Raw genomic sequence first — 12,964 nt, forward strand, 5'->3', positions numbered from 1 at the left:
GATAGATGATGGAATTATGGATGATTGTCTTCCTTCTTACTTACTATTATTTAAACATTTTTCTGCAATGAAAAAGCATTGTTTTTGCAATAACGAAAAAGTAGCCTGTTTTGTTTTCATTTAAAATATCTATTGACCATCATTGTGGGTTCTCTTCTTCACAGGACTAGTATGAAAATGAAATGAAGCTGATTAAAGCAAGTAATGTAGAAAAGTTCGTATCTGCTTTCAATTAACTTCTATTTTATTTTTTATTTTTTGCAGCTGGCTAGTATGGGATCCAAACCCTTGACCTTGATGTTATAACGCAGTGCTCTAGCTAACAGCTAAGCGGCCAACCCTCAATTAACTTTTAAAGAAAAGGAAAAAGCAAGTGATGCGCTTCCAGTTCTGTTTTTTCAACCCTCCATTCCTTCAATCCCAATTCACATTAAAAAAAACCTTTTGTTTGTTTACTAAAAGGATCATGTGTGATATGTGTTGCCTAGATTAGGAACTTTAACAGTTAATCATAATGGAAAAAAGATTAGAGCAAGGGCCCCAAAAAAAGCCATTTGCAGTTTTTAGCCAATGAATTAGGGACCATACAGCTCTGTGATCAGACAGAAGAAAATATTTAAAAGACGAAAATGGTCTTTTAATCAGCAAATAGTATCAATGTAGGTCAATTTGAAAGGGTTGGAAAGGAATATAGTACCTTAAATATAACAGACGTTAACAGGCCTGTAGCGTAGTTCACAAGAAAGTGGAAGTCTGAGCAAAAAAGAACTATGCCAGAGGTGAGATTTTTATTGACTTATTATTGTAATTTTTCAGCATACAAAGTACTTAAGTATAATATTTACAATTCTTACATAATGTACATTTTAGAATAACTATAAAGATAATGTATTTTGTTCCATTTACAATGACAAACTATAGTAAAACTACATTCATGAATTAGATACAAATCTTCTACATACTAATAAAAAGTAAACGGAGTGTTTGTTATACATTCTTTAAAATATACCTTTTCACTTGTAGCAAGAAATATTACATGTATAAGTTTTTATGACTGGAATGATTCAGAAATATCACACAGTACAAGTAAACACATATAGAAAAGTAGCTCATCATTTCCAAAAGTTAACCTTCAGCCTTTGTGTAAAATAAATCATGCCAACAATCTTTATAATGTAGCAAGCTTTCCCTGTTTAAAATTAACACTCAAAAGAGGGGGGAAGAGTTTGAGAAAAATTAAGAAAACCTAGAAAACAATATAGTGAAAAGAACAATACAGAAAAAGTTTATTTAATCAAACCTTGCTTTTTCCCCACATTATCCCATTTTAAGTGGATAAATTTATGTAAACAGAAAAGGAGGTCCACAAAATCATATTTATAGATGTCATGCTTCAGCTAAACTGAATCCAAGCCCCTTTTTTATCTTTCATTGGGAAGCACCAAGAAATTGATAAGTGTAAGGTGAATTTAAATCACCTTTACAATGTTTTGCTTTCATTAATGTTTGTTATTGCAAAATGTAAAATTTCCTATAATTCGATGTCTTCAAAGCCCAACTATTCCTTCAAACCTTGTATCCAGGTTCTCCAGAATATTTGGACTCTGTTATTAAAACACAAGGAAAGCTGGCAGTCATTATCAGATTTTGCTGCTTTACAATGATTTCAAATAATTTCATGATACAAGTAAAGTGCCTCTGACTAATAGTCAGTGAGACCTGGGTTATGGTGTCAGCTCTGCCACCAACTAGCAAAACAAGTGACCTCCTCTGTAAAACAAAAGGAGCACACTAGAATCAAAAAAGCAGACAATGTTGAAGCTCTTAGATTAAATCTCAGAAGTCGTACTGTGAGAATCAGGTGAGATAATGTAATACCAAAGTACACTGTAAGTAGGAAAACGGCATACGGCATACAAAGGGATGTTGTCACCTTGTTTCATCCCACTCATTTTATTTGTGAGGAGTCCTGAATCCAAAAGGGTAGTGACTACTGGTCCAGTGCTGTTTCCACTATATCATACTGTTCTCTAAAGCCATTCTGGACATTTAGTTCTATAAAAACATAATTTTTCCAGCCCATGTCCATAGTTGAAAGTGCTGTCATACAGAAGTTAATCTGACAATATAAGAGTCACCTGGGAATGTCTGATTATTCAAAACGGGTATTTAGTCTTAAACACAATTTGGTTTATTGTGACCATACTTAACATATGTAAAATTATATATTTTAAATATTGCTAACATATCACAAACAAGTTGTCCAGACTGTGAAAGTATAAATTTTTTTTTTCTCCAAAATGCACTCATGAAGAACCAAAGTACATATTCCAAATTAAATCTATATGTTTAGGAAAGTAAACGCCGAAGTTCATTAAAATCTACAGTGAAGACCAGTGTAAATTAGGCAAACACTGTAATGTAGTGAATCCCTAGAAATTTCTGAATTTCTAAGGACTGTACCAAAGGTAATTTTTAAAACCTTAGAAATCTTAAACATGTAAAAGATGCAATGAAGCATTGTAAATAACTGTTCAATCACCTTTAAGTCTAGTTCTAAAACGAAACTGCATTTTATGAACTCATAGTGCTGCTATTCTTATTTTGATACTAATCTTTCAAGCTAATGAGCTAATGATAATGAGCTAATGGTTAATAAGAAACAAACTAATATCAACAGACCAGTTATGGAAAGAAAACAATGGGCAATCTCTTGACCAATGAAGCCCAAGAGTACAATTAAGTGTTTACACAATAATTTCTAATAATGCACGAATAATTCACGGCATAACAAAACACAGATTTGTTACATACTGTATAAAACCCATTAGTTGACACAGCTAAATTCACCTAAAAGCCAACCTACCTTATAACTCATTAATTTAAAGCCTTACTACTGTTTACTCCATCATTTCTGCCAAATCTACTCCAAACTGGGTCTCACCACTTTCAAGAAACCAAGCCACAGAAATGTATTTTTGTATTTCCCCGCAATATTAAAGATTCGGCTTTCTCTGAAGATATCCCGAACCATGATCATTTTTAGGGCATTTCAAATACATCTCTAACCATTTAAATTTAAGTAGACTCTAATTACTGTCACACTAACAATTCATAACTCAAACCACAGGAGGTAAGAGTGTTACAAGGAATTGCCTTCACAACCACAGAGATCCCAGAGGTGATCTGAAGCCAAAATGGCTGAATCCAAAGGAAAACTGCCTAGACTTCCTCAGCTAAAGGATTTTTAGGAGTGAAATTCTAAGATAAAAACAGGAACAGGTGCTACAAAGAAAAAGTGGGGCTTTCTTTTTTCTTATCTTTCGCTCTTTCTGTTTATTTTAACATTTATTTTCCTTCAGCTTTTCAAACAATTTCAAAGTACACTCTAAAAAAAATGTTACAAATCAGATTTTTGCCTTTAGATAAAGCACCTAAAAAACCAGATGATCTGTGACCCCGATTTGAAACAGGAAAGATTTAATGTCCCTGTAATTATTATAATTAAAAAACAATGCTTTGGAAGTTAGCATTTCCTCAGAAATAACTCACAAATATATTTTTATCCTTAATGTATAGTGACTATTACTAAATAAAGAATTACATGCATGCAATCTGGCCAAATTATGGAACATTTTCTGTGATAAGAATTTATTTCGGTATCATTCCTGCTTATATAGATTCAGATTTGACATTTACTGAATTTATAAAACTAGTTTTTAAGGGGAAAACGTTACAAAATTTATCTAATTAAATATAATTTCTCTTTCACAAGTTTAAAAATCTCTTATTTAGGAACTATCTATTACTACTATTTAGGAACTACTATTACTTACATATAATTCCTAAAAGAAGATTAAATTTAATTGTTGACAATATTGGAAAGAAACCATAGGCAAATTATTAATTATTCTATACTCTTAATGAGACATGTCAATCAAAGATGGAATCAAACTAATTTGCAGAATATAAATGGTAAATAACTATATCTGTAATACTTGGGAATTCAAGGGTCTGTGGTTCATGTAACCAAACACTAAAGCTATATATATACATGTAATTTAAAAGCACATATACTGTGTACATATACACAGGATAAAATGAAGAGCAATTTATTGCTGTATATTTTAGTATAAAACTAAGAAAAAAAATTTTTTCCCTCCATTTTTCAGAGATTTTTCTTTCACTAGGAGAAACAGCAAAAATGTATATTAAAGACAAAATTTAAATATAAAAATGCCCTACATTATTTTATAAATCAACTTGTATTTCGATGAAAGTATAATTTTGCAACATTCAAGTTACACTTTTATTACATTGATAAATTTGTCAGGGTTTTAGGAAATCAACCCATCAATGAAGAACTACAGCTTCAGAACTGGGATTCTTTTGATGATTAAAAAAAAAATAAGACCTTTCTGCTTCATAAGATGGAATAAATCTAACAGACTTAACTATGGTCTACTTATATAGCCATACTATGTATGTTAAAGTACTGGACAATAACCTGTCATCTAAGCAGTGTAACCACATTTATGAGCAAATGGGGAAAACATATTCTCTAGTTCTAATACTAAATTATACATTGTATGTAAGACAGCTAGGTTACCAAACACACACACACATAAAACACATATCTCCGAGCCACCAAAATTCATCAGGGAAACTAAAGAAAAAACATATTCTTGAGGCAGGCAGGGCAGTAGCTCCCAGTTGATGTAGATATGCTTGACTCAATGATCCCGGGCACGGTACATGGCAAAAAAATCAATGCTGTCGAGATTTTGTCTAATCTCTTAGCATCTTCTAACCTAAAGATCGCCTAAATCTGGATTCAACTTTTATTTATTAAAAAATAGCCCTTTAAGCAGGCTTTTTTTTTTTTTTTTTTTTTTTTTAAATAAAAGAGGACCTAAAGCAGGTTCCTTTCCCAACTACTAGATATCCATGTTTTTAATTTACAAAAATATCAATGAATGGGTAATCTTTTTTCCAAACCATTCAATATCTATCAAAATTAAGTAAGTAGAATAAAAGCAGTAAAAATTGTGAGTTTTCAGCTGTATCCATTAGGGGGTTACCAGATTTCATAGTTTTCCCTTCTTAAAAAAATCAGAATTTCTGTGAATCTTGCTGGAAACGATTTAGTTTCTCTGGATTATTGGATGCCATTTGGGAAAAATCACGAAAAATGTCCTGGTAAGTTTCATCACCTGTATGAAAGTAAAATAAGGACACTTTTAAAATTTATACAAAGTATTAATAAAACAACATTCATTTTTATGACTAGTAACTATTTTATAATTCATTACATTAAAAATTTGTTCAGGTGAGCATTTTTGGAAGGAAAAAGGCCAACTAAATATAAAAGCCAGAAAAGTATACAATGAAAGAGAAAAAATAAAAATAAAAAAGACTATACCTGAGAAAAGCACCTCAGATGCAGCCAGAGAGGAAAGTTCAGAGTTAGAAAAGAGCAAAGATGCAAGTGTTTTAAAGCAATGTAAGGAAATACATTTATTAATACATGAGAAATAAAAGTAATTCTAAATGAGGTATAAACAAGACAATCCTTAAATAAATATTTCTCTTGATAAAGGCTAAAAGAAAAGACCACAACCAAATACCAATATTTATGATGGATGCAAGTTATTAACAAGACAAACATAATCAGGCAGAGGGAAGCCTCCTATTTTAATATTATATTTTAATTGAAAGGAACAAATTAAAATAGCATGTAAGAAAGTAATTCTTTACTCAGACTTTAATGCTAAATTACTAATGTACCTATCCTGCTGCTTACTAAGCTTATAAAATTAAAGTCTAGAAAATGACTTGAAATCATAGTTTCACATTTAGTCAGCAGTTTTTTATTTACTGAAGGTCTTATGAGCAAGAATGCTATGACAAAATGAGAAGAAACACCAAAGGCATCTGTTAAATTAGAGTAATACCTACAAATACACTTACAGAGAAGATTATAGATAGATATTATAGCAGATTGAATACTACTTTTCTTGCCATGAGCAACTAAATATGTACACACATACAGATTAATTCCTCAGACAAAGGAATTTTATTTTCAAGATGAGACATTCATAATGAATGCTTTCTGCTAAACAGCTTTATACAGATGCTTGCCATAATTCTGTTCTCAATATTAAAAACCATAAAATATTGTTTTAGATAATTATTGTTGCAACATAGTTTTATAATTATTTCCCATAAGACACCTTGCATCCATCTTATAACAAACTACTACAGCTGCTGTTAAATAGTGCAGTAAGTCTTTTGAGTTTTTAAAAAGCAAGATTTTTGAGGCAATAGATGTTATACCAAAAGCTAGAGAATTAGAAAAAAGTTGGGGTAGGGGGATAAAGATCTAGTAAAAAGGTCTAACAGCATAACCCAAGATTTTCAATAAAAAATTTAATACTTTTAATATTTAATCACTTTTCATATTTAGTCTATGTAAAAAGCAATTTATTAAAATCTCTATATAGTTTTCATTTAGCCCTGGAAATTTATTCATGACCTGAATCAATCAATTAAACCTAATCAATCTACTTTAAAAAAATAATAACAAGAAGAGAATATTAATAGTTTGGCTGAGAGTAACATCTAACTCATATCATTGTTAGTAAAAAATAAAGGTTAATAAACTAGAACAACTGGTAAGACAATCCAATTATACCCATGACTTCTTAAAAGTTTACTTCCACATTAATTGACAAACTACAATCTATTCCCATTTTTAGCCATTCTAAAGATATAAAATTAACTGAGAAAAGGGCAACATTAAGTAGAAATTAACAAACCATACAAAATATTTTTAAATTTTTCTTATTCTTAGATGTTAAATTAAAATATTTAAAATATTTATTGTAAACATTATAGTTATTTTAAAAAATACTATTTAAACTGGACAGTCTAGAATTTTACTTTCCAAGAAAGTGTAAAGTGCAGGTTATAATACAAAAATACCACACCAATTTTACCATTCAACACGAAAAGTAACTTAAAAGGCACACATTATACATTCAAGAAGAAATAGGAGAAAAGATCTAGCAGACGTTAATACCAAGTAGTTTACCAATAGCACCAGAAAAGCATAATTATTACAACAGTACAATGGCAATATATGGCTTCTACTAGTAGCAATGCATATTTTGTATAACAAGCTGTGAGTTTTTTTTATGGTTTTCCAGTTTTCATTTTTGAATCATCTACTACATATTACAGAAGTACATTTTAGTAGAACCACTGTACCATGCAAAACAAATTATAAGACCTTTCATTCACTGAATTAAATGCTTCCTTGAAGGAAAACATTGGTGCTATAATAATCATTGGTTTCACTGACTGAACACAGTTAAAAAGAGTTAATACAATACACAAGGAAGTTTGCACCTTCACACACACACAAAATTTTTTAACATTTAGTTTCTAACAAAACGTTAATACGCTGTTAATACACTATCTTTCTTAGAGCTCAGAACATGTTGTCAAAGCAAATGTTACAAGAACAATAGTGACTAAGATATTTACTATAGTTAACACAAAGTAAACTTCAATGTGATCATTTAAAATTTAAATATTAAAATTTAAATATAATTTTAATCGCTTAGGATCTTTCTCAAGACAAATATAATTTGTCTATACTAGAACACATAAACAACCCAGAATACGCTGTCCTGGAATGTTCCCAAAAGTACATTTAACAATTTATCATAAATGGTAAACAACTAATTACCCACTATTTGTAATGCTTATTCTTTAAGTTACTTAACCACATTCTATTTCCCTTTAGAGAGTTACCTTTTCTATGTGCCCGAACAGTTCCGAATTTTTTAAATGTAGGCTGCTGTGTTTCCACTGACAGTTTAAATTTGTTTTTAATTTTCGGTATCCAGAATATCCACCACAACAGAAGTTATGATGATCAAGAGTTGGCTTATTTTATTCTTAAAATGTACTGCCTCAAAGGGAAGGCAGCATGTAAGACCCACCCCCAGGTGATCATATGCACAATCTGCTCCTTTTGGGTTGGTAGCAGCTTCCTTTTTTAACTGATTAGATCAGTGATTTCCAACCTTTGCCTGCTACACACTTATATAACAAGAAGTGGTTCCCTAAAGCAGTGATTCTCAGTTGGCTGAGAACCTGCCAATGATCAAGAAGAGTCACAGAGCCAGAGTCTGTGGGAACTACCAAATGGTTTCCAACAACTGAAAGCAGGTGTGCTATTTCCTTCACCCACCCAAGCCTCTTAAGAGTTGTAGAGAAAGCTGAAGAGAGACACATCCTCCCTTCAGAAAAAGTGTGCTCTTCCATCATCTTGCAAAAAATAGGGAGTTCCAGGTCTTCAGGGTTATATACAGAAGTTCAAAAGTGGGGTTTCCTAGAAATACATCCATGATTGTCAAAGATTATATCTCTTTTAAGTGATAGAGCTCTTCATTATCAAAAGATTGAAAATCTGCATTTAAAAATTACCCAGAGTTCTAAGGCTCTCTTTCTATTGCTAGGACAACCAAAAAAGGATTCTGATAAAACAATCAACCAATGTCTATGAAAGAAAAATTTATAGTGATAGGCTGAGGAAAAACAAAGAGCTGCTGTCTGAGCCAAACAAAGCTGCTCTCCAAAGACTCATAAAGGAAAAGAAATCAGAGAGCAATCGCTTTGCCATTTCACCACGCCACTTGTATAAGCACAATATTATTCTGTTTAAAATATTAAGCCCTCCAATGTACAGCGACAAAATAAAATTTAAAAAAAAAATATTAAGCCCTCTGAATGAGTTAAAAATCTAATTCTTTTCAAGATGATCCTCAAATAGATCAAAAAATTTCATTTCATTCTGATACACTATTTCCAGAATGCTAATCTATTTTTTAAACCTCAAAACTAAAATTTGGGAATGGTAAGAAAGCTTGTTTTAAAATGAGGCTTTTTTTCAAATTTTCATTAAAATAAATTGAAAAAATTATTTTTCTACTGATGAATGGAAAGTATATACTAATATACAGTCACCCCTCTATATCCACAGGTTCCACATCTGTAAATTCAACCAACCATGAATTGAAAATATTTTTTAAAAAATAAAATAAAAAATAATAATACAAGAAAAAATACAAATTAAAAAATACAATATAATAACTATTTACATAGCATTTACATTTTATTAGGTACTATAAAGTAACCTAGAGAAAATTTAAAGTATATGGGAGGATGTGCATAGATTATGTGCAAATACAACACCGCTTTATTATATTAGGGACTAGAGAATCTGTGGACTTTGGTATGTGCAGGAGGTCCTGAAACCAATCTCCCATGGATACCAAGGGATGACTGTATATAAACTTACACATAAATAACAGTGAAAGAGACATTCGAATGCTACTAAATGATGGCAGCAGAAGACCAAGCAATTTGGGTGGAACTAGAGGTGACAAGAACATACAAGCCTTGTCCTTTCAAGATTCCCAACTCCAGAGAAGAGTCGACCACTGACCTTCTGACTATCGGTTGGGTGAACTTCCTCAGCAAATACCTTAAAGAAAGAGCAGCTGACCAAACATTTATATTTAAAATTTTAGGGGAAAAAAAGGTCTAACAAAAAATCTTGAAGTTCAGGGCCGACCCTGTGGCTCGCTCGCCGCGGGTTCGGATCCTATATAGGGATGGCCGGTGTGCTCACTGGCTGAGCGCAGTGTAGATGACACCAAGCCAAGGGTTACGATCCCCTTACCGGTCACATAAAAAAAAAAAATCTTGAAGTTCACTCTTATCTCACAAATATCAGGTCATACCCTTTAAACAATTTTTATTTTAAAGTGCTTAAACACAAAGGCCTCAAAAATGGCCTAGTAATACTACTATCACTTAAGTATATCTGTTACAAAATTATAACTTAATATTCAAGTTTTAAAAAAATGGGTGAAATCCAGAATTAATGCTAGAGGTTCACCCTTACTCAGCACTCTTACATCTTGTCTTGGAATATCATAAGTCACTAGTACTGTATGATCCATAGGATTAAAGTGGGACACCCGAGATTAGAAGTATCTAGCTGAAGTGCCTCTATTCTCGAAGTTCTTAGTGGTTCCCTATTAAATAAGGCTAAAACTAAGCAGTAAATACAGTCTTCTAAGAAAAGAATGGCCCCACATTGATATTACTTACATATTAATCTGGATAAAATTAAGTAAATGGCTGAACCTAGCATACAGAAATTTCAAAACATATTTAAACATGAAGAATAGATGATATTACCAGGCCACTTTAAAAATGTATCAATATTCATTTTTTAAAAATCAAATTATATACTCATTGCAAACTGAACATTTTCAAGTATTTTAGTCATGAATTCCTGAAATTTTTTTACTAATATGTATATGAATTCAAAACAGATAGATTAGTAATTCATATACTCAAATTCATGAAACTAGAGATCCAATAATCATTCTCTTCTTTGTGAAGGAAGTCTAATCAGCATGTGTTCATCAAAGACAAGAATCTGACCAGCAACATTTCTTCCTTTTCTTGACATCTTGATTCAAAGGTAAAAATTATTCAAAATAAAACTTGAGGTGATCATGACTTGAGATTTCTCTTATAAGAATAAGTCTACTTTGCCATTAGGTTCATAAAATACTGTTTTAAATACTTCCGCTTATCCAACAGATATTATACAATTGCTTGGGGCAAAGCTAAAGATAAAATGAGACCTTTTTCCTCAACCTTTTAAACTAACCACTTCCATTATGAACTTCTCAACCTACAGATAAATTTTTATTTTAAATCTTCAACTCATTTTTAGAATGGAGTACAAAACTCATCAATAAACTTTTTCTTGGTATTTTCCATACTGACTTTTTATATGCCAAACACATGGTGATTTGCTTTTTTTCCCTGAACACAACTTATAGAAATTCCCTGAATAACAAAAAGAAAACTATTTTGTTATATTCACTTGATAGCCAAAATGAATTCCGAAAAGAAAACAACTATTTTCCTGCTGTAAGTATATAAAGAATAATTTTATCATTCCATTAACTTCACTGGAATGTATATGGAAGACATCTGTACAGCAGATAAAGAAGACAGCAGCCAAAATTAAATAGAGCAAGTAAATGTGTACTGTAATAGGAATAGTTATTTTTAAAGGCTCAGGATTAGCCACCCAAGAATTCAGTAAGTACAGTACATAGCTAACAACTCACAATTTACAAGTAGGTTATAAAAACTCCATAGTATCACATTCGTTTGCTAAAGTGATAAACTATGAATCTTCCAATTGTAAACTGATAAATTCCTGAATGCATTTCTTATACTGCATTTCAGTATGATTATTAGTTGAATATTGACCTGGCTGTCCATAAAGTCCTTCTGATTCCCGCATCTCTTCATTCATTCTTGCTAAACGTAACCTAAAATTGAATAAAAAGACGTTTTACTTGAAGTTATACAATAAAAATGTTTATAGATAAAGTATATAAGCAAGTAATACATATACTAATGTAATTTTTTTCTTTTACCGATATTTACCATTAAAATAAACTGGCTTTTAATTTATCAGACCCAGCAATCTGAGATACAAAAATATCTCACCTTCATACAATTCTCATGAGAAAAGACAGATTTCTGACAAATGCATTTCAGCTCTATTTAAGCAGAATCCCTGCAACACCTCTAGCAGCTTGCTTCCTTCAGACTCCAGAGAATTCCTGGTTCCTCCAGCAACCTGTCAAATTTTAACTGCCAACTGCTGAAATTATTGCTTCTACATAGTGGAAGCAATACCCAGTTATAAGTTCATTCTAGTTCACCCTGAGGTGATAGTTCCAGATGTATAAATAGCATGTGTTACCTCTAAATACTGGGAATATATATTTGATATACAAATATTATAACAAGTGACTAAAGGTTACCAAAATTTCCAAGGTTACCATATTGGTTATACATTCATTTTTAGGTTATTCATCCTGGCAGCAGGAGACATGTAGCATTGGATTAAGAAGACAAGTATTTCCTCCCATTGTTTTTTTTACTACCTTTTAGCAACATTTTGAAACAGGCAAATATTGTCTTTAATAACCCTTTCCTATGTTGTACTTCTTGCCTGTCCTTTTGGGCCACCAAATACCCATCACCTTCCCAGACTTCTATCACACTCTTCTGACGTGTTCTCCCTGGCAACTGCAGCACTGACACGGGCTCTTCCCATCTTCAGATAACCACAATTCCATTCATCTCCTTTCTCAACCAGTATGTGAATTAAAAATAGCTCTATAAATCTTCCCTTATTATTTGGATTTTTACAGAAGATGCTTATTTACAAAAATTCTTAAGTGAAACTGAAGTCCTCACACAAGGTAAAAAGAAAAACTTTAAACAATTTGGGAATAGATATTTTTGCTATGTAGGAATTGCCTGGGAAGCTGCATCCAGAGTTGTTTTCTCTATACTATCCCTATCTTTTCTTTAATAACTTATCTTTCTCCTATTCTAAATCTATAATGATCTAACAGTTCTAAAATTTTCCTACAATAGCCTCCACAATAACAACCCCTTCATTGGGGAAAGGACACTGAGTACAAGGAAAGTATGCCTTGCTAATTCTGTTTTGTCTTTTAATTTGGCAGAGGTCAGGGAGGGGAGATTTAAGTCAAGAATTCTCAGTGGGAGCTCAGGAGTTCAAGGCAGCCATGGGAGTTTCTTTTTGTAAGTGACTGAGATTCAGCAGCATAGATGAACGTACTTCTACACAAACGATGAGAGATCACCAATTCTGGTTTTCATTTAGCCCAGAATAGAATGAATAAGTGATTTGATACAAAACATGCTTGAGATTTCCTACATAACAATTAAGTATAGGTAACAATCACATTTCTAGATTCCATGTGTAATAATCTTCTATGACCTAAGATGTAAGTCAAATTAGACCTCAAAATTCTTT

At 31.8% G+C, this 12,964-nt stretch overlaps 1 protein-coding gene across 1 annotated transcript in view; it reads right to left on the reverse strand.

The window, feature by feature from the left end:
- Positions 1-4,998: 4,998 nt before the first annotated feature.
- Positions 4,999-12,964, reverse strand: part of ACAP2 (ArfGAP with coiled-coil, ankyrin repeat and PH domains 2) — a 125,827-nt gene continuing 117,861 nt past the window's right edge. Inside the window, exons 23-24 of the mRNA XM_063099010.1 lie at positions 11,374-11,435; positions 4,999-5,213 (exon numbers count right to left, since the gene is read on the reverse strand). Of these exons, the coding sequence (XP_062955080.1) occupies positions 5,113-5,213; positions 11,374-11,435 (163 nt within the window). The 3' untranslated portion in view covers positions 4,999-5,112. The remainder of the gene's footprint in view (positions 5,214-11,373; positions 11,436-12,964) is intronic.

Source organism: Cynocephalus volans, chromosome 1, assembly GCF_027409185.1.
Source record: "Cynocephalus volans isolate mCynVol1 chromosome 1, mCynVol1.pri, whole genome shotgun sequence".
In the NCBI taxonomy this organism is placed as follows: Eukaryota; Metazoa; Chordata; class Mammalia; order Dermoptera; family Cynocephalidae; genus Cynocephalus; species Cynocephalus volans.